The sequence below is a fragment of the Ahaetulla prasina genome, chromosome 6, assembly GCF_028640845.1.
Source record: "Ahaetulla prasina isolate Xishuangbanna chromosome 6, ASM2864084v1, whole genome shotgun sequence".
Taxonomy (NCBI): Eukaryota; Metazoa; Chordata; class Lepidosauria; order Squamata; family Colubridae; genus Ahaetulla; species Ahaetulla prasina.
This window is the reverse complement of record NC_080544.1, coordinates 51,590,882-51,617,456: the sequence shown is the minus strand read 5'-3', so window position 1 is coordinate 51,617,456 and position 26,575 is coordinate 51,590,882. Positions and strand designations below refer to the sequence as shown.

Genomic DNA, 26,575 nt, shown 5'->3' with positions numbered 1-26,575 from the left:
AAAAGAAAGTAATCTTTAATTCATTTTGCCTTCAGGAAAAACTGAAGTCTGTTTGAAACTGTAATGAACTGTAACTTAACACTGTAATGGAAGCGTTTTAAAATAGGAGCATTGGAATGGACTACTCATACATTTGGAAAACATGATAGGTGAGTTTAGTTACCACAGGCACAAAGGCTGATAAATGACCACATTTTAATTTCATCCAATATTCCAGAGCATGGAATCATCCCACATCTATTTTCATCCCTCTTACAGGTAGTACTTGACTTATGAATCACATTTATGCCCAAAATTTCCATTGCTGTTCAGGGAGTTTTGCCCCATTTTACAAATCTTTCTCGCCACAGTTGTTAAGTGAATCATTGCAATGGTTAAGTTCACTGAACATGGTTGTTCAGTGAATCTGGCTTCCCCACTGATTTTGTTTGTCAGAAGGTTGCAAAAGATAATCATATGACCCTAGGACACTGCACCGTCATAAATAATATGCTAATCAACAAGCATCTGAAGTTTGATCAAGTGATCACAGGGATGCTGCAATGGCCATAAGTGAGAAAAATGATCGTAAGTTATTTTTTTCAGTGCTGTTGTAACTTTGAACAGTCACTAAAAGAATTGTTGTAACTATATTAAATTTGTTGGCAAAAACAAAAACAGAAGAAAACAAATAAGGACAAAAAAGAAAAAAGATCCAATTTAGCTTGGAAAATGCTTGCAAAGCCATTCTTTCTGATAACTGTATTCATTCAGCTCTTGCCAGTTTCTTCTTGAATAATGAAAAGCATCCCGACTGCCATTATTTAACATCAGCACATAGTTAATAGCCAGGTTCAACTCAAACTCAACAGCTTATTTCAATCTATGTTTCCCCACCTGGACTCCTTCCCAGAAGACCAAGAATGATTTTTTTTATATATACACAAAACAAGAGGGACTTCAAGTAGTCTTCAGTTTACAACCATTCATCTAGTGACTATTTGAAGTTATGCCAGGGCTGAAAAAAGTAACTTTTTATTAGTCCTCACATTTACAACTATCGTAGCATCCATGTAACCACATGATCACAAGTCTGGCAATTGGCAATTGGCATGTATTACAGCATCCCAGGATCACATGATTACCATTGACAACCTTCCCAACCAGGTTCTGACAATGGATTTGCCTAACCATTGAGTGAGTCAGTTAATGACCATGTCAACAAAGTCATTAAGTGATTACTCATATAATGATCACATCACTTAGCAATGGAAATTCTTATCTCAATTGTGGTCATAAGTCAAAGACTACACCTGCAGCAAAAAAAAAAAAAAAAAAAAAGAGTCACCCTGCTTGAATTGAGTAGCCCTATAAATATATGAAATAAATACACAAATATGGTACCTCTTTCCAGGTTTGCTCTTCTCAGAACACAAATATAGATAAACAAGTCAAAAGTTTAATAAAACTGTATCCATAGTGGAAGAGATTCAGGCATCTTGAGTCAGTACATTGAGTGAGCCCTCTCTTCCAGACCTTATTGAACAGACAAGTATCGCTGGGAATATTTGAGTCTAGGACACACATATCTAAAATCTTAAGTCATAAGGATGACAATCCAAACCTTGAATTCCACCTGAAATAAACAGTGTTACATGGGTGACATGTGATAGAGCCATATCTTCTTGAACTGCTACATTCTGGACCTGCTGTAGCTTCTGAGTGGTCTTCAAGAGCAGCCACCTATAGATTAAAGGCTAAATGGAAGACAACTGACGCATGAGTTCACCATTTCAAAAGCTCTTACAACAGCACTCTTTTATTCCACAATATCTTTTCTTTTCTTTTACACTCCCCATTTATAGCCAAACATATTATCATAGTAAAGGGAGAGAATGTGAGGAAACCAGTGACAAAAACAATCTCAGCAAACAGAACAATACCTTGGTATAACATTTCAATAACCATTCAGCTGCACGAAATACAGAACAATAACAGGCTTAAACTTGAGGACAGCCAGTCAACAATATGGCCACACTGCATTGGGAGAGTTCGTGATATGGAAACACTTTTGTCTTTATGTTCTGCTAAAAGACTTTCTTTTAGAAACAACTGGCAAGCTGCTATGATGCATAAACTGATGTACCCAGATGTATTATAGTATTCATCCAAAAATGAATTTAAAGAGAATATTATATTTGTATTTGCACTGAAGAGCATCCTTGCTTTACAACTCTGGTCTGTTTTTAAAGACACTCGACATATGTTTTTCTTGCCTTACTGGGAAATAATACAACATACTATTTACAAATAATATTTGGATAGTTTTAATTTTTTATTTAGTGTGAAAACCAGACCCTTACATTGAAGCAAAATATAACATTATTAAGGTATCAAATGTCCTGCCTTGCAAAATTGATTATAGAGTTAAGCCTGCACTTGCATATTTGGTTTGGCCACTTTGGATGCTCTTCAAATCACATCTAACAGAGAACTTGCAATATAATGCAAGTCTACTACATTGCTTTCCTGAGAATCAAGAAGAGTCAAACTATGTTACAGACTTGCAATCTCTAATCATGTTGCAGCATTTTCTGCCCCATTTACAATGCTACTAAAGGATACCATGTTTTTGGTGTTAGTACTACCATGAAAAAATGTTAGTACTACCATGATAAAAATTATAAGCAACCATCAAATCAGTGTTGATCATAGACTTACTTGGATTTTTTATCACTACTCATGTAGTTGCATGAAATAAATTTGCTTTTTTTTTCTGTTGAAAATATGATTTTGGTGAAATTATATGGGTGACAGAATGTCTTGCCCTTGTTTTTATTTAATTACACACTCAGCTTTGAGCAACAAAGTACCCTAGTTAATTATTCAGAAATACGCATACACATGCCCTGTCTTAAATATTTTGCAACCTCCATAGCTTCTCACAAAGAACACATTTTTTCACCCTAGGAGGTAACAATAGCCAAGGAAGTTTTACAAAGATGAATATCTGTGTACCTGAAAACTACAACAACAGAGCATCTGGGTTGCTTTCCCAGATAATAACATTAATATAATAAAAAAACAGTATTGCAGGCTAATTCTGAGGATGGAATGCTGAGCCAACCTTGATCAGGATCAAACTCCTGGCCTGGCACTCAGCAGAATTAGCCTGTAAATACTGCATTCTAACCACTGTGCCACCATAGCTCTTGACAATATATCAAAGGTATCAGAAGAAACTCAAAAGAAATGCTTAGTCAGTGATACAGTAGGAAAAACAAAGGGGTCTCAGAGAAGAAAATCTTTAAGACATTACATGAAAGAGATTGACCTGGCCTTAGCTGAATGTAGGCTTACCTTAGTAAGCAACTAATGTGAACATTCACATTTATGAATATAAATTTCATACTTGTAGAAACAAATATTGTTATCTATTCAGATAGCAGAAAAACATTTCTACAGTTAATTAAAAATAGAAACAGACGCTGGCTTTAACACAAAAAAGCACCCACTTCTAGTTTCAGAGGTACTATACATGCATCATTTGATGCCAATCTGTGCTACCCTAAATAGAAGGAATGGCTCCCAGGTCGCATTGTCTGCTTCTCCAAATAGAGATAACGTCGTAGGATGTCAGAACCAATTGGAAACACTGTGCGGAAATTTTCAAGCTCAGCAACATGATTACTGTCAAGAGGCACTAGAGGATTTCCTCCCGTCACCAAAAAGTGTTTGAAGTATACAGTACAATATCTGGAAAGCAAGGATATTCTCAGAAATATAAGAATTATAAAACAGACACCAAACCCTATGGGTTGGTGATCTTTTAAATGTAATAATCCAAGGAGCTGGCATGATCATTCAAATTACTATATAACCAAGGGAAGAGAAAAAATAAATAGGATCATTTTTAAAAGAAAGGCTGATAATATGAATATGATAAAACATCAAAACAGTCTGTCATACTACAGAGATAATAATTTTTTTGCTTTCTACACCACTATGCCATCATAGCATAAATCCGATTTGTGGACCGACTGCAGAGATGAAAGAAGAGCCATCCTATTCTGTCTAGGAGTGTGGACAGCCGTTGCATAAAGCATTATGTGCAAACCTAGAAGCAGATAAGAATTTCCATGGCAATCCCTAAACTGAACTATAAGTAATAGGAAAGCTACCATAACTAAAGAAGCTGTCAGCAAGCTCTATTTTATCCTCCTGTCCATCTGTCTCCCAGTCTGAGCTGACAAAGATAGTCTCAGATTTGCACTAGGTGTTTCACTGATGTCACTGTTTTTATTTTGGGGAGATATATAGAAAAGGCACAAAAATATCTCACTCACATTGATTATGGCAGACTGTTTAAATCTGGCCCTGATTTAAGGATTTCCATTAGCAATCAAAGGAATGGCTCCCAGACTTGCACAGGGATATAACTAGCACATAAATCTATTTGAAAGAGTGCAATTGACACTCAGAATATTCAGGTCTCCATGGAGATTGCATATAAAATACTGCGATCAGCTCACAAAGTATTGCTGATTTTCTTTGTTTTTCATAGACTGTGGCAACTCCTAATAGCTTTAGTTAGCATTTCTCTAGTAAGCAGCCGGATTGGGATATATTATGTATGTAATTATCATCCAGTCTCCATTCTACTATAAATTAATTGTGTGGAAGAGGTGGGGCTGGGAGGAAAGAAAGAAAGAAAGAAAGAAAGAAAGAAAGAAAGAAAGAAAGAAAGAAAGAAAGAAAGCTTTCTTCTTTAAGTGAAGCGTGTGCTGGTAGAGTAATAAAAACTTAATTGGTCCTAAATCTATTACTCTTTGTTTCCAAAGATACTAGATTTAAGAAAATAATTTGAATTTTAATCATTGTGGTAAGGTCAATCCAAACTCTATGCTGATCTATTTGGAAGATTCTATATTTCATGTCAGGAGTGCTTTGAATTTTACTAAAACCTAAGGAACTTCATCTGGACCAAAGTTTAAGATACAGGCAGAGCTGGCAGAAGGCTCAGACGATGAGGAGGTTGGGGAAGAACTTGGGCCAGTTCTGCAGCTTACGGAAGGGCCGTCTGTTATTTCCAACCAGAGAGGCAGCTGCCTTTGGAGTCAGAGATGAGTGAGGTGGGGAACAGCTAAGGCCTATTCCAGATGTGCGTATGCCCAGAGCAGATAGGAGAGGTGAACAACGGAGGGCAATGAACCAGCTCAGGAAGCAAAACAAACGTGGATGCTGACTGACCCCTCCCTGGCTGGGGAATAAATAGGAGAAAAAGGGAGTAGTTTGGTTGTCGCAGACAACCGTTTGCATTTCTGGAAAGTTTGCTCCATGTGTGTTTCATGTGACAAAGACTGCCTTGCCAGAACTGATGTTTGTCTATTTCTCTGTTTGAACTGAGTTAATTTGCAGCCTCCCGACTAAAGACTATTGTTTCAGTTAACTTCTTGCAGAGGGGTGAAATGCTCTGAAGTCTGCTATCGGTTCACTTCACTACTAGTTTGCTTTACATGCACATGCGCAGTGTGTGCCAAATGTTCACTTCGTGCGCATGTGCACTGCACGTGCTACTGCAAAGTGCTGAAAAAGGAGGATTAAGAAGCATTTTCTGAGTTTGCAAAGGTAAGTAGAACAGTGAGAGGGGGGGAACAGCTGTGTAGAGCGATTTAGATCTGCTAGAAAGCAGGATTTCCTGCTTTCGTCAGAAATGCTGATTGTCAGAAATACCAGTTCGTCCTAACCAATAGCATTTTCTTTACTACTTTAGTAGACCAGAGGAATGCTGTCGATATAATTTACTTGGATTTCAGTAAAGCATTTGACAAAGTAGACCATAACCTACTACTAGATAAAATAGAAAAATGTGGGTTAGACAGCACCACCACCAGATGGACTCTGTTTTAGGCCCAGTACTCTTCAATACCTTCATCAATGACTTGGACAAGGGGATAGATGGGGAACTCATCAAATTTGCAGATGACACCAAGCTGGCAAGAATAGCCAATACTCCAGAAGATAGGCTCAAGTTCCAGAAGGATCTTGACAGACTTGAACATTGGGCGCTATCTAACAAAATGAAATTCAACAGTGAAAAAAGTAAGGTTCTACATTTGAAACTCTAGAAAGAGTGCAGAGAAGAGCAACAATTAGGGGACTGGAGGCTAAAACATATGAAGAACGGTTGCAGGAACTGGGTATGTCTAGTTTAATAAAAAGAAGGACTAGGGGAGACATGATAGCTGTGTTCCAATATCTCAGGGGCTGCCACAAAGAAGAGGGAGTCGGGCTGTTCTCCAAAGCACCTGAGGGTAGAACAAGAAGCAATGGATGGAAACTGATCAAGGAAAGAAGCAACTTAGAACTAAGGAGAAATTTCCTGACAGTTAGAACAATTAATAAGTGGAACGACTTGCCTGCAGAAGTGGTGAATGCTCCAACACTGGAAATTTTTAAGAAAATGTTGGATAACCATCTGTCTCAGATGGTGTAGGGTTTCCTGCCTGGGCAGGGGCTTGGACTAGAAGGCCTCCAAGGTCCCTTCCAACTCTGTTGTTGTTGTTGTTGTTATTATTACTACTGGTTCAGGCAAACCGGTCCAAACCGGTAGCATTTCACCCCTGTCCTTGCAAGACTCTTGCCTGGACTTTCTGTTGGTGAATGCAGTTAATTCCTAATGTGTAAATAAAGAGGGGATTCTGTTTCTTGTTTATGCGAAGGCCAGGTCCTAACTGACATAGAGGCACAATGAGCCTCAATCAACAGAGACCAACCTGAAATGGTGTATTTTCCTTCCACTAACCAGTGATTTTGGCAGCCATTTTGTAAGAATGTGCTGTTATCTTTACAAAAAAATGACACCAGTTCTCAAAAATTGTCCATCGCTGCCATATTGCTCCATTGTATCTCAAATTGGCATATAATCATGATTTCAAGTAAAATATTGGATGGGGTGCATCCAAAACATTTGGGGCTGTATATTTAAGACCCCTATCCACAAGCCATATAAGTATAGCAAGTAACAGAATTATTGCTACCTAAATCAGAAGAATAAAAGAATAATAGGAGACAAATTTGTATTCATTATATTTATTTCATTATATATTCAGTATATGTATTTAACCTTTATTGTGAGATTAAAAGTATTTTAGGACAATTAGGGTCTCTGGTGGCTCTGACTGGTAAGACAGTCTGTTATTAACAGCAGCTGCCTGCAATTACTGCAGGTTCTAGTCCCACCAGGCCCAAAGTTGACTCAGCCTTCCATCCTTTATAAGGTAGGTAAAATGAGGACCCATATTGTTGGGGGCAATAAGTTGACTTTGTATATAATATACAAAAGGATGAGGACTATTGCTTAACACAGTGTAAGCCGCCCTGAGTCTTCGGAGAAGGGCGGGATATAAATGCAAATAAAACAAAACAAAACAAACAAACAATGAGTTGGCACATTAATTACACAATAATATCCATTGACTATATTCCAGGTTCACTTACATCCTGAAATTTTTTTTATCCCCGCCCTTTTTAAAATTACTTCTACCAGCTCTAACCTCTTTACAGTGAGACTTTCATACCAGAGAGAATATGCCTATTTGCAGTTTTAGAGGTCAGTGCTTACAGATGTAGCTATTTATTGTCTGCTGTAGGAAAAACAAGGAACCCTGGCTAGCCATATAAATCATGCCACCAAACATTAACAATAGCAATCAATAGTTAACCAGGCAAAAGAACATTCCAACAGATTCTCTGAAAAGGGAGAACACTGTAGAAAAGAAACCCAGACAACAAAAAGAGTTTGGCTGCCAGGATGCTGACTTCATGTACTCTGGAGTCTGTACATGACTGTTCAGCCATTATATTTACCCACTAACAACTAGGTTTATTCATATAGATTTCAAAGCAGGCATTTACTTCTATAGTGCAGTCCTCTTGATTAACACTTAGAAAAAATGTACCCATCAAGGCTGCAGCATATTTCAATAGTCTGTGTGTGCCGTTTAATGAAGCTAGAAGGATCATTCTCAAGGCCTCCCTGTCAGTTTGTGCTGATTTTGTACTGATTTAAGAGCAGAATCAACTCTTCTTTATTCTTTTCTGGAATTCAGGACATTTCACATCCGCTAAACTACAGGAAAGTATATTCAACTGGTAGCATGAAAGCGATATATTCTTCTATTTAGAATCAATTGTATTTGAATTAACAGTTATTTCCATTTAAACATTTCATCCTGAAATACTGCTTCAGAAATGCATTTTAATTTATAAAGCAGAAATTAATAATCTGAACCTGATATCCCTATGCAGCCCTCTGCTTAATTCTGTTAGTTCTTGGCCTAATTTGAACCCATCTCTTTTTTCAGAACTATGATAATTGCCAGAAATTTCCATCATTCTACTTTTGAGGAAGGAGAGAAGAGAATATCAGAAAAAGAAAGAAGAATTTTCAGAGAGAAAATGGATAGTAGCACTCACTGTTGGCTTGGGTACCAAATGGTTTGCTTTAATATTCTTCCTCAAATAAGCTCCTACACCCACCCACCCAAAAATCACAGATCTGTGTAAAGGAATGTTGCCCCCGTGGGAAAAAAAGGCTTTTCACAGTTGTTACAAAAGATCTGCTATTAAATAAAATAATCTGTTTTGTCTTAAGCTGTCAAGAACCATTAAGATTCTCCCTTCCTCATCAGTTAAGTACTGGAAATTAATTTCTTCTGTAGCTTTGCCAGATCCTATCATGAGCCATATAGAAAAATACTTTACATTTCAGCTTTCAGGGAATTTTGTTAAGGAAAAACTTCAAAATAAGCATATATCTACAAGGATTTCCCCCCAATTACCTAGAGAAAGTTATTCCAATATTACTAGTGAAGGACCATTTCTTACACATCAATTGCCTCAAGCAAACATTTCTTATATATCACCCACTTTTTATTATGAGCTTCTCCTTTCTTTACTTCCTGAGTTTTCTGCCAATACCATTATGAAATATGGTACCGTTATTATGGCAGTTCCTAACTGCAGAATATGATGCGTCATCATATTCCAGTCATGCCTACTTGGCCTCAAGAATGCATAGCAATGTGATGATTCTTTGGCCTGATTCACACTAGTAAGACAATCAAAATGGGCATTCTCATATTAAATGGACATAAAGGTTAGATATGTACAAGAAGCTGCTTGCACACTGCTTCAGAACATGTGTTACAATATAAAAGCTAGACTGTGAAATTAGTACCAGTTTGGTCTAGTGTATAAGGCATCAGGCAAGAAACCAGGAGACTGTGAGTTCTAATTCCACCTGAGGCATGAAAATCAGCTGTGTGACTTTGGGCCAGCCACCCTTTCTCAGCTCACAATGTCATGCTCAGGCAACACGTCAGTTGATCAGTTTCCACTGCAACCAATGCAGATCAAGATCAACAGTTGATCTGAAAAAAAGCAGAACCTGCTTTGGGAGTATGTGACCAAGAAGAAAAAAAGTTAGACTATGAAACAATCTCATTATGATGGCTCTCTTGGATGATAGCTCAGATGAAGAGGATCCTCAGATGAAGAGGAGGAGGCTGATGAGTTTGAGAGGGATAACTCAGAGGAGCCAAGGCCTGAAATGTTGGGGATGGGTGAGCATGGTGAAGCGGTGCAGGAAGCACTGGACACACCCAAGTCAGCACCACTGGATGAACAGCAGCCTGCACAAACTGGAAAAAAGACAGCTGCAGCTGTTCAGCACTGACAAGAATTCAAAGATTACGCACCTTTACTTGTTTTATTTATCTCCTTATGGAAATTGAATATAAGAAGACAAAACAGGTTGTAATTCCTAGTAATTTTCATTCACTTGTTGGTATAACCTTGCTGAAAATCAAATGTGAATGAGACTATAGCTTCTTAACCAACCACAATAAATAAAAAATTCTAGAAGTAGACATTGAAAATTTACTTTTGTTATGAAAGCGATCATAAATATTTAAAATTGTCTCGGTAGTTTAAATATTTTAATAAATATTTACTTGATTTTATTGTATATGTTTTTGTCCAAATTGTATTTTTATTGTATATTGCAAATCATTTAGCGAGCTCTGGCTATTGGGCAGCTTAATATTTTTAATAAAATAAGAACATTCAGTGTTTCTGTGATCATTAGCAGTATGAGAATGGAGGCATATCTTTGCTTCACAATGACCTACCATCCATCCAACCATACCATACCAACCAGCCATCTACTCTTCATGTCCAACCGGAACTAGGCAAGTAAATTACATATAGATTTTAAAGAGAAAATTAGGGTAAAATAATTCAAAATGTAATTCCAATTATAATAGAACCAGATTAATGGATTTCTAGGAGTCATTGTTAATATAATCTGGAAATATCTCATTGATTGCATGTTATTTGGTAAAGATTTAAGAAGTAACTGAATATTTACTGGTCTTCCGGGTGCGCTTCAAGGTGTTGGTGAACGTCTTCAAAGCGCTCCATGGCATAGGGCCGGCTATCTACGGGACCGCCTGCTGCTACCGAATACCTCTCACCAACCCGTGCGCTCTCACAGAGAGGGACTCCTCAGGGTGCCGTCGGCGCGACAGTGTCGTCTGGCGACGCCCAGGGGAAGGGCCTTCTCTGTGGGGGCTCCCGCCCTCTGGAACGAACTCCCCCCAGGACTCCGTCAACTTCCGGACCTCCGAACCTTTCGTCGCAAGCTTAAAACTCACCTATTCATCTGCGCTGGACTGGGTTAGTTTTTAAATTTATGGGTTTTTAATGGATTTTTATTCTACATTTTAACCGTGGCCAATTTAATAAGTTTTTTAATTATATTTTAATCGTATTTATATTGTATTATTTTGTATTTTTTATCAGGCTGTGAACCGCCCTGAGTCCTTCGGGAGAAGGGTGGTATAAAAATTTAAATAATAAATAAATAAATAAATAAATTTACATTGACTCAGGACTAATTTGTTCACAATTAGCATAATCCACAGGGGGACCTGCTGGTGTGTATTTCTGATTTCTCCTAAACTACAGTGTCTCCATGATATTTGTTAGCAGGATTATCCTGAGCATAAATCAAAGAGAGAGTGCTGGGAACCAGCGTCCTTACATTGTATACAACTTCACAAATCCCCCTGACACTGACATTTGTTGACAAATGAGAAAATTCAGCATGGACTTCATATCACAGTTTATTCAAGTTGAGCAAATGCCCAGACCAAAACTGAAAAATACTGGCATTAAGTGAAACTGCAAAGACATTCTCATTCTGCCTTGAAATAGGAAAATTTCTATCACTCCAGATCCAAACACTAATCCTTTGTGATGATTACAAATGAAAACAAAGGTATGAACCTCGTATATTTTTGCCTAATGCTTATTTTCCTCAGTGACATGATGAAATAAAGCAAGCAAAGCCTTTCACCTTTTCATAGAAAAAGAACATTATGGACACAGAAGGGTTTTTTTTGGGGGGGGGGATTTCCACTTCTTTCCAACAAAGGCAGCTGCTTCTTCCTTTGATTCAGGCCATATAATTAATTACACTGAAGAAGAAATAGAACAGCAGCCATGGCTGCCAAGAGACTCAGTAATTAACATAGGGAGCTATGTGTGAATCAGTGTTCTTTGCAATTGTAAACTGAATGGCTGGGCAACTTTACCAACATGTCCTTTTTATGTCAAAGAGCTCTCATGCCTAGTCATTGGACAATACACCTGGGACTCACAATGTCCCAGCTGATGAAACATGCACACTAAAATCAATTATGAGCCTGTGATAAAACTAAAGAAAATTAAGCCATATTTCAGATTATCAATTTTTCCATCAGTTTTCCATCTCTAAAAAGTGTACCAACAATGCATGTAATAATGAAAGTAACATATGAAATGCTTATTTTAATAAAAGTTGTTTGTAGAATGAAATGCAGATGAGTTTGCTTTTAATACATGCTGATTGGACAGAATGGGCTTAACCCTAATACAAATTAATATAAGATTAAATAACTCATTCCTGGAATGTTTTTGTATAGCTAATTTTGATATTTGCATTCTACATACTGATCAAAATCAAAAATATCCTCTGCCTCAAAGAGAATGTGTTCATTGGATATGGCCAGATGACATTCCTAGTCAACTAGGCCATATATGTTTGCAATTCAACTAACACTCTTTTATAATCAATGTACCACAAATATCATGGGACAAAAGGGGAATTGTGTGATTATACAAGACTGACTGTCCTCGATTTTTCCAGGCAAACTGTTACATTATTTCAAACTCAACTGCTTTTATTTATCACTATTCAAGGCAACTAACCCACGTATAAATCAAAATTAATTTTTATTTATGAATGCATTTGCTATTATTAACAATTGTAAACAATTTTGAGGATAATCAATAATCTTGTAATAGATATATAGCTTTTTTCTTGTCATTTTGCTACTTCAAACAGTATCTTTTCACAGTTTTTCACTGTCTTAGATTTATTTATCATAACTGTCTTAAGCAGATTATGTCACAGAGATCATTTATGTATAGTATGAAGAGTGTTGGTCCAAGAACACTACCTTGGGGAACACCACTTTTGACAGGAACAGGATTCGATATATATTTGATAACAGGATTTGATTTGCTAATGCTAATAACACTACCATGATAGTTGAAAGTGCAAATGATATCCAAGCACCAATACTAAAGCTCAAGGCCATAGTGAAAAAATGGGACTAAAATATAAAGCAGACCAAATTAAGAAAATGGATAAAACAACCAACCACAGAATTAACAATGAAGATATCGACATGTTAGATAGCTTCTGCCTTATAGGACCAACCATCAATAGGTATAGGAACAAGCAATCAAGCAGAATAGATACAATTGGTATACAAGCTGGATCTATACAAATACATCAACAGGAACTTACCCAAGAATGAAATGCTCTCGGTTTGCCCAATCCAGTACTGATGGTGGCAGGTGGTTCGGAGAACCAGTAGCAAAAATCCCTGGCCCCGCCCCCTGCCGAGCCATGCCATCATCAGAGGTTTGGGTTTTTTTTTACTTTTAAAAGCATTTTTTCTTCAGCCAAAAAAATGCTTTTAAAAGTAAAAAAAAAAAAGCCTTTGATGATTGTGTGGCTCAGCTGGGATAATCAGAACCCTTTAAAAGTTGGGTTTTTTTAACAACCTCTTCAGTTGAAGAGGTTGTAAAAAAAAGCTTTTAAAAGGCTCCTCTGGCGATCCCAGCTGAGTTGGCTGATCATCACAGGCTTTTAAAATTATTTTTTACAACCTCTTACAACAGCCCCCACCCATGCCCATGCAATTGTCCCCACTTGCCTACTTGCTGCTTCTTTCGGGCTCGCTAAGCCTTGCTTCGGCTGCTGCAATCAATTGCATCAGCTAGCAACTGAATGTGCCTGCCTGCAATCAATCTCATCGGTGAGCAACTCAATCTGCCTGCCTTCTATTGGGTAAGTAACTGGGGAAGGAAGCTTTAAAAAATAGTTAATTGGGTTTTTTTAAGGAGTTTTTTTAAGACAGCAATTTAAAGTTAAGGAAGTTTTAAATTTAGCTGCTTTTATCTAAAAAATATAAATAAAATAAAATAATAAAATAAAATATTTGTGCAGCTTTCTGAGATTTGGTGTGTTTCTATAGTGTTTCAGTCTAACTACACAAACACACAAAATCTCACAAAGCTGTATGTGGCATTTTGTGTGTGTGTATGTGTGTGTGTGTGTCAGTTGTGTTGTATTGCGTGTGTAAAGTGTGAAAGTTGGTTTTTGAGCTTTTTGTGTTTGTGTAAGGTTCTGCTTGTTTCAGGGAACATTTTGGGTGAAGTGCAGCTGCTTTTACATTGTATGTGAGTCAGTTGTATTCTGTTTTGTGTGTGTGTAAACTGTGAAAGTTGGTTTTTGGCCTTTTTGTGGCTGTGTGAGGTTCCTGCTTGTTGCAGGGGCCATTTTGGGTGAAATGTAGCTGCTTTTACATTGTGTGTGAGTCAGTTGTATTGTGTTGTGTTGTGTTGTGTGTGTGTAAAGTGTGAAAGTTGATTTTTGGTACCTCTTATTGTTTTGTGTACTTTGTTTATTATTTTTATTATTTATTGTTATTGGTCACTCCACTTGGCCCCCTGACCAAGCCACTCCCATCAATTAAGCCACGCCCACAGAACCGGTAGGGAAAATTTTTAGATTTCACCCCTGAAGTTATCTTGGGGGAAGGAGAACCATCACAATATCCCTGTGAGTCCAATGGGTACCATGTGCAGGGCAGAAGATAGATATAACAAGCAGAATGGAAGCTGCACTCTTTTTCCTCCTTATCCTTTGGACATGACTAAGGTCAAACCCATCTCCTCTCTATCTCATCCTATGAGAGACAAATTGATTCTCTCTGCCATCCCATTTGAAACAAAGAACAGTTCTTGGTAAGTTGCCCTAGTGCAACTTATCAAGGTAATTGCAACATAATGTAATTAGGTGAGAAACCTCAATGTTCCTTTCTCAGTCAGGACATTGGCCTGATTACCTCTGCATTCCATCTTAACAATTTTCCTAGAATGATTTTCCTAGTTCTGCTGCCACTCCTAAAGCCTAGAAATAATCCTAGGATATGGATACGGATGAGGATCTGACTAGCATCCCCAAAGTTTATCAGGAAATCAGATTTTGTGTGTGTGTTTCTACTCTCTTGCAAAAAAGGCATTGAATGATCTTTGCAATAGACATAGTTCTCTTCCTCAAACTTGTGCTCTGTGTTTTGAATCATGAATCACCAAGAAAGTATGATCAGTGCTATTTCAGTACTTTGTCATGCCTGAAATCTGACTTAAAGAGCTTCAAAAGCTTCCGGATAACTACCATGTTTCCCTGAAAATAAGCCCGTCTTATATTTTTTTGAACCTTGACATGAGCGCTTGGCCTTATTGCCATGTGCTCAAAAGCCTGATTGGGCTTATTATCAGGGGATGTCTTATTTTCGGAAAAACAGGGTATTTCTGAAAAATCTTCATCAGAAAAGGAAATTTGGATTTAGACTTGAAATTATCCAATGCCATAAGTCTAGCAATAGCTTCCTGAATTAATTATTCACAGTATTTAACATAAAACAGCAGAATTTCTTACTGGAACATAGTCATCTTCAATGTGGATTCCACCTATGCCCTTTAGAAAAAAAAAGATAATATAATTACTTTAATTTTTTTCAAAGCTGGACACCAGAATATACATATATATTCAACACCTCCAGTGTGTGTGTGTGAGAAGGCCATTTTCACCCCCAAACCCCAGACTCCTAGAGAGGCTCTGGGGCCAGGTGAGAGAGAAAAACAAGCTTCCCGACCAACCCCCCACCTTGAGGGCAGGAAGGCAGGAAACAGCCTGTTTTCCTACTTCTGGTGGGCCCAGAAGGCCTAAAAAGCAGCTGGCTGGCATGCACGTGCACATGCACGCCAGAGCTGAGCTCACGTACCCACTGATATGGCTACACACGCCACCTCTGGCACGCATGCCATAGATTCGTCATCACGGGCCTAGAACTTTAATTCTCACACCAACTCCTTCCACTTATCTCTTATATCTGTTACTAGGAAATGACAAAAAGAAGAATTTTCTAAAGATAACTATCAAAAATTGTTCATACTATTAAGGCTCTATAAATAGGAAACAAAGCCATGTGCACGGCATCTGGCTGACAAAATTATGCAATTGATCGTGAATCATATCTTACTGTTGAAAACAAAAAGGCAATCACAGTTATAACATAACGGGGTCATCCCTGATTTGAAAATGGATGGCTATGCAATACAGCCAGCTGGACAGACTCATAGACAAAAGGACTCATTAGAAAAATCCATCTTAGTTTGATCAGCACAGCCTGATAAAAAATAAGAAAAACTGGCAAAGTACAAATAAAGAAAAAACATGGTTATAATATAAATATAATATAAAACATGGTTATAAAATAAAAAAACATGGTTTTATGGTATTTTCATAGTATAAAGAAGACCATAGGGTATAAGCTTATATTGTTACTGAATTGCATTACTTCACTCCAGCAGGTTATATTTTTATGAAATTAGAAATGATACAGACCTCGGTATGCAGACCTCAGTATCAGTATTAATGAACAAAGCCACAATAACAGAAAATGTTTAGATGTACTTATATGCTGTATTAAATTTATCTTACATGAAGACACTATTATCTTACATTCGCCACTACTGCAAAGGAAGACTTTTTCTACAAAATAATTTATTTTTAAAATGGGATGCTTATTTTAGACTTATTGAACAAATTATTGTGGAAAGAAGTTATTATTTTCTGTCTCCTGTTTTTAAAGAGAGCTTCCTAAATTTAGTATATTTTCTGTACAGATAATTCACACATGCATGCAAGCCAAGAACTGAAACTAGCTTTTTAGGACCTTAGATCTGTTCCAATATGTATTGACTTCCCACGATGCTTCTTTTGTTGTTCTATATGATTCTATATGTTCATGTGTGCAAGTATATTACAAAAAAAGAAAAGAACACTCAGTTTGAGATCCAGAAAACTAAAATGGGCCCATCTTGTTTATATTCACTCCTATAACTTCATCAACTGATGAATAGGAGTTCAGAAGCAAGAGATTCCCATTGTTATAGTTTTTTTTATTTATTTATTTTGTCACAACAGTATACACAAGCATCAGCATAAAATAACTACATATCATATAAGCATATATATGAGCAAAAGTATGCAATAACTATATTAATTTGATATAATGAAAAGAAACAATAGGACAGGAATGGTAGGTACTTTTGTGCTCTTATGCACAAAATGGGATGAGGTCAATAGTAGACAGTTTTTGGTTAAAGCTTTTGGGATTTTGAGAAGAGACCACAGAGTCAGGTCAAGGGTTCCAAGCACTAATGATTCTGTTACAGAAGTCATATTTTCTGCAATTTAAGCGGTTAACATTAAGTTTAAATCTATTGTTTGCTCTTGTATTATTGCGATTGAAGATGAAGTAGTCTTTAACAGGAAGTACATTGCAATAGATGATTCTATGAGTTAAACACAGGTCTTGTCCGAGTCGGCGGAGTTCTAAGTTTTCTAAACCCAGGATTTCAAGTCTGGTGGTATAAGGTATTTTGTTGTTTTCAGAGGAGTGGAGAACTCTTCTTGTAAAATATTGCTGGACACGTTCAACTGTATTGATGTCAGAAATGTGGTATGGGTTCCAGACAGGCGAGCTGTATTCAAGAATTGGTCTAGCAAATATTTTATATGCTCTGGTTAGTAGTGTAGTGTTTTTGGAAAAGAAGCTACGCAAGATTAGGTTTACAACTATTAGAGCCTTTTTTGCTATGTAGTTGCAGTGGGCTTTGGCACTTAGATCATTTGATATGAAAACTCCAAGGTCTTTAACAGGGTGGGGGTCATCTGCAAGGTAATGTCCATCAAACTTTTACTTAGTGTTTAGGTTCTTTTTTCCAATATGTAAGACTGAGCATTTGCTGGTTGAGATTTGGAGTTGCCAAGTTTTAGACCAATCGGATACAAAGTCAAGGTCTTTTTGAAGGGTAGTAGTATTGTTGGTGGTGTTAAATAGTTTGACATCGTCAGCAAAGAAAACACAATAACTTGAGATATGGTCACAGAGAAAATTTATGTATAGTATGAAGAGCATTGGTCCAAGAACGCTGCCTTGAGGAACGCCACTCTTGACAGAAACAGGATTTGATAGACCATTGCCAATTTTGACCACTTGTTGTCTGTTTCACAGGAAAGCAGTTATCCAATTGTAAAGAGGTCGTAGGATTTTAGTTTTAGGAGAAGTTTATCGTGTACTACTGAGTCAAAAGCTTTGCAGAAGTCTTTGTAGATTGCATCTATAGCTTTGCCTTGATCAAGATTAGTAGTCCATATGTTTTTACAGTGGAGAAGTTGTAAGTTACATGATAATTTTTTTCTGAAACCAAATTGTTTATTAAAGAGTAGGTTGTTTGTTTCTAACTGGAGGGTAATGGATTGGTTGATGATAGATTCCATTACTTTGCAGGTGACGCAGCATAGAGAGATTGGTCTGTAATTTTCAACTAGGCTGGGGTCTCCTTTTTTGAAGATAGGGATGACATTGGCTAGAGACCAAAGTTTGGGAAGGGAACTGGTCGTGAAAGCTTTATCAAAGATTATGCTTAGGGGTTATGCTATATTAGTGGAAAGTTTTTTTAAGAAGTATGCACATAGTCCATCAGGCCCAATAGATAAAGATGGTTTCAGGTTGCGAAGAACTTTTTCAACATTATCTTCTGTGAAGTCTATATGTGTTAAGTCGTTGTACTCATTGTTGGTACGATTGGGGAATGTCAGATATGACCCATCACTGTTAACAAAGACTGAGCCAAAGAATGTGTTAAAGAGGTTTGCTTTAACTGTTTCATCATTACAGTCTTTGCCGTTAGATTCTTTTAGTGGTGGGATGGATCTTGAGTTTTTAAGTTTTTTGTTCACAAAATTATAAAAAGCACGATTGGAATTATTGTGCCTACCTAGTACATTTTGAGATCAAAACATTGAAAAGCTTAACTTTGCTTGATAGAGTTAATTTAAAAAACTTTGAATGTCAGACTCCGATCTCTCCCATGGCTAAGTTCCTTTCCTTTAAACTGCCACGCTTCATGCTAATTGTTATTTATTGGATATTCAAACTCCAATAGGGACCAATGGGTACATTGTTTAAATTTATTTTTTAAGTGGCAAGGAATATATTCAGCAGTGGTGGTAGTCATTTTTCATTTTCATTTTTCCCACCTGCCCATAATTTTGTTTCAAAATAAAATAGATTCAGCTATGCAGCACAAAAATAGAAACTAAGTCATCCCTAACCAGTGGTTCTTTACTCTTTTCTTGAACATATCCAGCACTAGAAAGTTCATCTTCCCTCCTCATATTTGGCTTCACTGTTAAATAACGTCTTATAATTTAAGTCTTTTATTCCATATCCGCGTTCTCAAATTACAGACAACAGGGCCCCTGTAACAACCTTTCAGAAATAAGAAAACCTATTCATACAATCCACGTGTAAATGCACAAAATTTAAACATCACACACACACAAAAAAAGGCCAACAGCTGTCTTTATGCACTGGCAATGTCATAAGCAGGTAACCACATGATTAGTTGCAGCAGCTAGATCATGCTGCCTCGTGTTACTGTTGTGTTATTGTCTCTATTGTTTGTGAAGCATAGCATTATGATTAATTTAGATTCGGGTAACTTCCCTCCATTTAAGGAACATATGGGAGGCTTTACACCTGCCCAAGCTGATGCCAATGGCAGTCATACAATTCTGTATATAATTTCCTAGGAGTGACACACACTTAAGTCCAAGAGACTTACTTTCAGTAATCATGCATAGAACCAAACTGCTAATTGTTTAGCCACAAGCTAAGTTTATTTTCTCTTTTTAAAATCATACAGAAGCATGAGCACTCAAAATAGCTTAAGGCTCATTGTACAGACAGACAATCACAGGAAACTAGCAGCTCACAATCATTCTGGTACTTATTAATGCTGACATTTGTAATTTTCTCCTCAGGAATTCCAATGAGCTTGTAACCAAAACAAGAGAGATTTTTTAAAATAAATATATCAATAAATATGATAAATGGTTACTTTTTTGTTAAGTCTAGCAGCTTTTTTCCCTCAGAAAGCCATATTTTAACATAGCCTTCAAATTGTGGCTCTAATTCATGATAAAACGTTAAAAAGCAATCACATAATAAAATTAATCTAATAATTTAACAAATTCTGCAAAAAATACTAATCCAGGCTATGATTTTATTCTTAATAGTCTTGCATTAATCACATTATTTTACTAAGCGTCCATATGTCAATATCTTCCATTTGTAACATTTCCATGCCTTTCCATCATTTTTTCAGCATTTATATTTTCATGCATTCTTCCCAAAACAGTTAAAAATGGAATAGCCTACTGCTGTGATGGCAAACCTATGGCATATGTGCCACAGGTGGCATGCAGCGTCCTCTCTGTGGGCACGCGAGCCATCGTCTCAGTTCAGCTCTGCCGCCTATGCGTGCACGCCTCCCACCATCCAGTTGGTCATTGGGTCCCTGCTGTGCATGTGCGGGGGCAGAGCGCATGTGGGGGGCACGCACCCATGTGCACATGCACAGGGGCGGAGCACATGTTGGAGCCACACGTGCATGCATGGGGGTGGGGCACATGCAGGGACAGCATGCGCATCCGCAGGTGTGGGGTGCATGTGTGGGGACTGCACAAGCATTACATTTTGGGGTTCGGGCATGTGCGTACTTTGGGCACTAGGTCCGGAAAAGGTTAGCCATCACTGCCTACTGGCTAAAAGCTATGGAAACTGGTTAAAGAATACCATGTTTGGGGAACCTAATCAATCATAGGACATTGGTCCTTCACAATCTCCATAAACTCTGCTTTTTTGTAGAACTGACAAATATATACCCATCAAAACACATTATCAAAAGCACTGATAATGATAGAACCTGATTTTAATTCTGGAGCTCAAATATGAAAAGTTCTGTATATACAATTAACACAACTATTATTGGAAATGTGCAAAGTTCTTTTCTCCTTGGCCATCCTCCTGATATTCTTATTACACTATCTCATACTTTGTTTTTAAAAACTAAACATAATTCTGATAACAGCTAAAGGGACAGAATAATTAGTTGCTTAGTTGTTTCATTTAAGATGACAAACTTCACTATGTTTCCAAGTATTTAACGCTTTGAAAAACATGTTAAGCCACTGGGCTTTGAGGATCCTCCTCCTGCTCCTCTTCCTGCTTCTCCTCTTTTATCACTTCAAGGTGTCAAAGGAGATACAGAGTTCTGGCTCTTGCTCTTCTGACAGCCTCAACCATTGTTAGCTGATGTTGTAGTAGTAGTGTATCTTTAATGCTGTCTTTCCATTTAAGGAACTGTGAATTATAAAATATAATTCCCTTCCATAACTACTAAAAATATACCCTAGGCTTATAGATATGTTGCTAACCCTTCACTGAAAGACATCAGCTAAACTTCCAGGCTTGCGTGGAGTGTAAACCCATGGTCATTTTAAGATCCTCAATTATCATATTAAAACAATAGATTATCTTTAATCAACAAGAAAGTGAATTTCCCTTTTAATACTATACTACTACATACTATAGTTTCATTCCAGAACTTATTTTTCCCATCATAAGCTTCTTAGCTATGAAACTGTGAGATTAGTTGACATAATTGATATGTGAACAACTACACATAGGAAGTCTTCCTGGATATCTGGTGAAACAACTATAAAAATGTGATCAATACTTATAGCCATAAGTCCAGGGACATCCCAATTGAAACTATGTATAAGTAGTAGCACTGCTGTGAAGAAATATAACTCTCAATTCCTATAGTTGGCAGATTTACAAACCCAATTAAAACCTTAGATGGAGCTACAAATCTAAGCCACTGGGTTGGAAAAATAGGAACACATTTGTGGATGGCATTTTGCTGGGAATCCTATCAAGCCCTGCCAACTCATTTTCTTGCTTAGATATACCTATAGGAAGCTTATGCTTAAATCAACTATTCCTGTTGTGTACTTTTCTTCTTTCTCTGAAAACCTCAAGGAAGTTGATTGGCTTGCAGTACTATTCATTATTTAAATTGTATATTATTCAGCCTTGATCAATATTTATTCTGTTGCTCACTTGGACAGAAGGGGCAGTATGACACAGTTAAACTTATTATAAGATGTATTTTGCACAAGTTACAGATAAACCATTAACTCAGGTTGTAGCCAGATAATATGCCAACTGCAACCGTCACATAATAGTATTGTTCATTTTCACAAACTTCCTAGCTAGTCGTCACGTCCTTGACTTTAAAAAAAATTAAAATGTAATTCTGTAAAATAAAAAGTGGTGATCTAATTAAGGTCATAACCATTATGGACAAAGTGGACATTAGTAAAACTATTATTTCTGTCCCCCATTTCCATATACCAATAGGGGTGAATAAAAGGGACCAGAGCCCTAGAGTAGCTGCGTTATTTTGTCTTCTACAACAGCGTGTTAAATGAAAATACCAGATGGCAGAGTTTACCAGTTCTTAATCCAGGCACCTGGTTTGGGGCAATATGCCAATCCAGGTTAGCTAAGTAAACCAAGAAACTGTAATTTAAAACGTACAAAACCAGTTTTCCAATAGTACGTCAATTTTTAAATTGTCTTTCTGTACAGTCTGTAGATAACTGAAATTACCATTTGACTCTGTCAAAGATTGCATCCCAAATAGTTCTGATCTCATCTATAGGCAACTAAGAAGATTTTAATAAAGTTTGAGTACTCTTACCAAGAGGGGTTCTAAGCATTCTGGTATATAACCAAACCCTGAGAGATCATATGGTTTTTGTTCTATATTTGCAGAAACCTCAGTCTGGTGGTTCTGCTAAGAATAGAATAGAATAGAATTTTTTATTGGCCAAGTGTGATTGGACACACAAGGAATTTGTCTTGATGTATATGCTCTCAGTGTACATAAAAGAAAAGATACATTCATCAAGAATTCTAAGGTACAACACTTAATAATAGTCATAGGGTACAAATAAGCAATCAGGAAACAATCAATATCAATATAAACCGTAAAGATACAAGCAACAAAGTTACAATCATACAGTTATAAGTGGATAGAGATGGGTGATGGGAATGATGTTTGACAGTGTTGAGGGAATTATTTGTTTAGCAGAGTGATGATTTTCGGGATGAAACTGTTCTTGTGTCTAGTTGTTCCAGTCTTCAGTGCACCCTCGTTTTGAGGGTGGGAGTTGAAACAGTTTATGTCCAGCATGTGAGGGGTCTCTAAATATTTTCCCAGCCCTCTTTTTGACCATACATATAAGTGCATATAATTGGAGAATGAAAATATATCTTGGCACAAAAATTAACCATTTTAACTAATATAGCTTTAAAAGGTAAATGTAAAGGTTCCCTTTTGCACTTACATTGTTGCCGACCCTAGGGGGCGGTGCTCATCTCTGTTTCAAAGCCGAAGAGCCAGCACTGTCCAAAGATGTCTCCGTAGTCATGTGGCCAGCATGACTCAACGCCAAAGGCGCACAGAACGCTGTTACCTTCCCACCAAAGGTGGTGCCTATTTTTTCTACTTGCATTTTACGTGCTTTCGAAACTGCTAGGTTGGCAGAAGCTGGGACTAGTAACGGGAGCTCACCCCGTTATACGCGGCACTAGGGATTCGAACCGCCGAACTGCCGACCTTTCAATTGACAAGCTCAGCTGTCTTAGCCCCTGAGCCACCGCGTCCCTTTTGATATAATATATATCAAAATAGATATGATATATAGCTTTAATAAAAGCAATTTCCATAATAGTCATCTGTGTTTATGCACCTTGCTGGGAATACCTGGGACCACTGAACAAATACATCACTCTTACTTACATCTGAATCGAAATGGAATTGGCAGCCAAAGACCACAGAAGATGGATATGCAATAGTATTTCTCTGGTTGTTATATACTATTATTTCTCTTTTTGAATGAGTGTTGTTGTTAAGGCAAGAAGCAGCATTATCATCAGAAAGATGCATTATCAAATGTCCCACAGACTACCATTCTTGTTCAACACCATAATCAGTTAGGCCTGATAGCAAAACAACAAGGGCTCCCAATATAAATCTGCTTTGAATTTTACAGTCTGCTTCCCAAAGTCTTAACAGCTATCTCCCAAACCGCTGAATATGCACTCTTTGGAGCTGCAGTTAGCCCTTGCTTTCAAAATGGTTCCAAGATGATACTTTATATTTGGCTTTCTAAACTCTTTTATATTTAAAGCTACCAAAGCCATTCCCTTGGCAGGGTTGTCAAACTGGCGGCCCACAGGCCAGATGCATCATGCGCAGGCCATACCCACCCCAGCTCCGTGAATTGGAAAAACATCGTGAAATGCCATGTGACAGCAACATGACGCATCAAGTTTGACACCCGTGCCTTAAAGCTTTCAAAGTGACTACATCCTAATGTGATTCTTTATGTTATAATCATAATATTTTAAAGTTATTCAGTATTTTGAATATTTTTTCAAACCTTCATTCCCAAACTTGCCCTAAAAGACTAAATTATACAAAAATGTTGATATGCATGGTTGAACTTCATATTTCCAGTATGTTGGACAGCTGAGAAGCATAACACATGACATCTAATGCTTTCCCCCAGTTATTTCTTGCAAAAATGCAAAAACATTGAAAAGAGAACAGGAGTACTCACCTCTCTAGTAATAAAATCTGCTTAATTTCCCCTATTTTACAATAAATTTACAATATGGTATCTGCAATGGTTAAACATGGTCTTGCAATTCTACAGTTAGCTAGGAATAGATTTTAGAAATGAAAAGTGGCACAAGGTTCTCCATTCAAGGATTAAACAGACATTTCTTCAGAAAAATAAAACAATTGAAGGTTGAGATCTTGGAGTCGCTGATATGCAAGTTGTTTAAATCAAGAGGAATTCACTGAGCATCCCACCCCAAAAATAAACTAACTAAATGTGCTTTTAAATTTAAGATGAGTCAGAACTATGACATCACAAAACTTAAAGGAAGCTAGGCAATATTAAGGAATCTGATCAGAATATGCAAAGTTCCTCCTATGTTTCCACCTTTTCTTTTTCCAGTTCAAAGCATAGCCACACCCATGAATTTGCAGACAAATCGGTATTTGCAGATTTCTACAGTTTTGTTCTGGTCACGGGTAGATTCTACCTTGCTCAATTATTATTGAAACAACAATCACAGTATGAGTGAAAGAAAGCAAGTACGCACAGTGGAAATCAGAGAAACATATCTTTGGTTTTGTTATTTCTTTACAAGTACTTGCACTTAAAAGATCTTACATAAAGTGTACACAATGCAGCTAGAAATATCAAATGCACTGATTTCTCAGAATAAAGAAATCATTTCTGTCCTTATAACACAGCACATAAGACAGATCTTAAAAGAAGATGTAAAAGAAGGATTTTACATCTGGGCTTCTTTACATTACAATCCTATGCATCTGTATTCAAAAGGATTTCCGACCAGGTGCAAGGAAAGTGTGCAAAGGACTTCTGTTGAAAAATACATTAAAATTATAGTATTTTTATATCCAGATAATAAAAACTGTTTGTAGACTTCAACATCAATAAACACTATACGCATTTCCAGAATAAGCCCCTTATTCAATAATACCTAACACATCATTAAAAGAAGTATCTACAAGGCTTAAACTGACTAAAATCACTGTACTAGCTACTTCACCTAGCTCAGAAAGGGGAACATAGTAGTAGTATTGTTCTGATATTTTCCTTCACTTTCTATCAGTGCAAAATTCTACCTCCCAAATTCTTCCCCAAAAAAGATTTTCTTCTTGGGGGAAAAAAAAGACAACCTGGTAAATCTCCAAAGTGATTGTGAATTTTTCCCCCTTTCTCCATTCTCCCTCCCTCTTCCCCAAAGGGATTCACTGCAGCTTTAAATATCTTGGTGCATCAATCCCCGAGTTTTCCCATCAACACTGTATAAAAACACCGGTCCCAAGAAGGGTGGGGTGGACGCAAAATCTCACCCCACCCCTAAGGAAGGAAGGTAGGTAGGTTCCCAGGCCAGGCCAGGCTTCCTCGCACTCACAAAAGACAGCTGTGGTGTTAAACGTTAAACGTTGACTTCAAGGCTCTCTCAAGCGCAGCTCTTCTTCGCCTCCCTCAAAAGACAAATGCAAAATTAAAGGGGAGGCAGAAAGAAGTTGTTAGGCACAGCAGGTGCCTATTGCAGGGAAAGGTGGAAGGGGGAGAAGAGGGGGAGAAAGGGATACATGAATGCAACTACCGGCCCAGGGAGAGGAAGATGCGAAAGAGGCGGAGAGTTGGCCTTATCTGAAGCATTCGCTGGCTGAAAAGATGTTGATCCAATCTCCTGTCCCGACCCAGATGTTCACTCACCTCTGGCGAACATGGCTCAGATGGACCAAGAGAGAAGCGGCGGCCACGGCGAGCGCAAGAAGCGAAGCCCCCTCCCCGGCATTAACCGGGCGCAGCCGAGAAGCATCTCCCCATGTGCCGCCGGGACTGCGAGCGAGAGGGCGGTACCTGTCTGCGTCTCAAAGCGAGAGAGCGCTGCGAACTAGCACAACAGCCGACCGCTGCAGCCACTGCGAGCAGCGACCGGCTGGGCCTGGGCGGGGCCATTTGCCGCTTCGCCAGGCGCTGCAGCACCAGTCGGGTCTGGCTAAAAAACAAGCGCTTTTGCCGGCCCACCGATTCGTGGCTGGGGCCTCCTGCGGAAGAGCGGGGAGGCGATTTGCGTGTTCGTTCCTTCATGCAGTATGAACATTCCGCAATGAATTCTGGCTTAATAGCCGGATAAAGAAGCCAAGTCTGGTTTTGGTTTTTGGTTTTTATCTGAGGGCAATTCAGGACATTTATTCCGCTTGCATCGAGCAAGCAACAGGTACTACCGGCATCCACGGTGTTTTTGAAAGGGGAGGGGCGCCTCCAGGTGCACACAATGAAAGAACGCCCGCCAGTATAAACTGGTAA

The 26,575-nt window shown here is 37.9% G+C and overlaps 1 protein-coding gene across 1 annotated transcript in view; it reads right to left on the bottom strand.

The window, feature by feature from the left end:
- ABLIM1 (actin binding LIM protein 1) overlaps positions 1-26,245 on the bottom strand; it is a 239,446-nt gene extending 213,201 nt beyond the window's left edge. The window contains exon 1 of the mRNA XM_058188298.1: positions 25,979-26,245. Within this exon, the coding sequence (XP_058044281.1) occupies positions 25,979-25,991 (13 nt within the window). The 5' untranslated portion in view covers positions 25,992-26,245. The remainder of the gene's footprint in view (positions 1-25,978) is intronic.
- Positions 26,246-26,575: the final 330 nt, after the last annotated feature.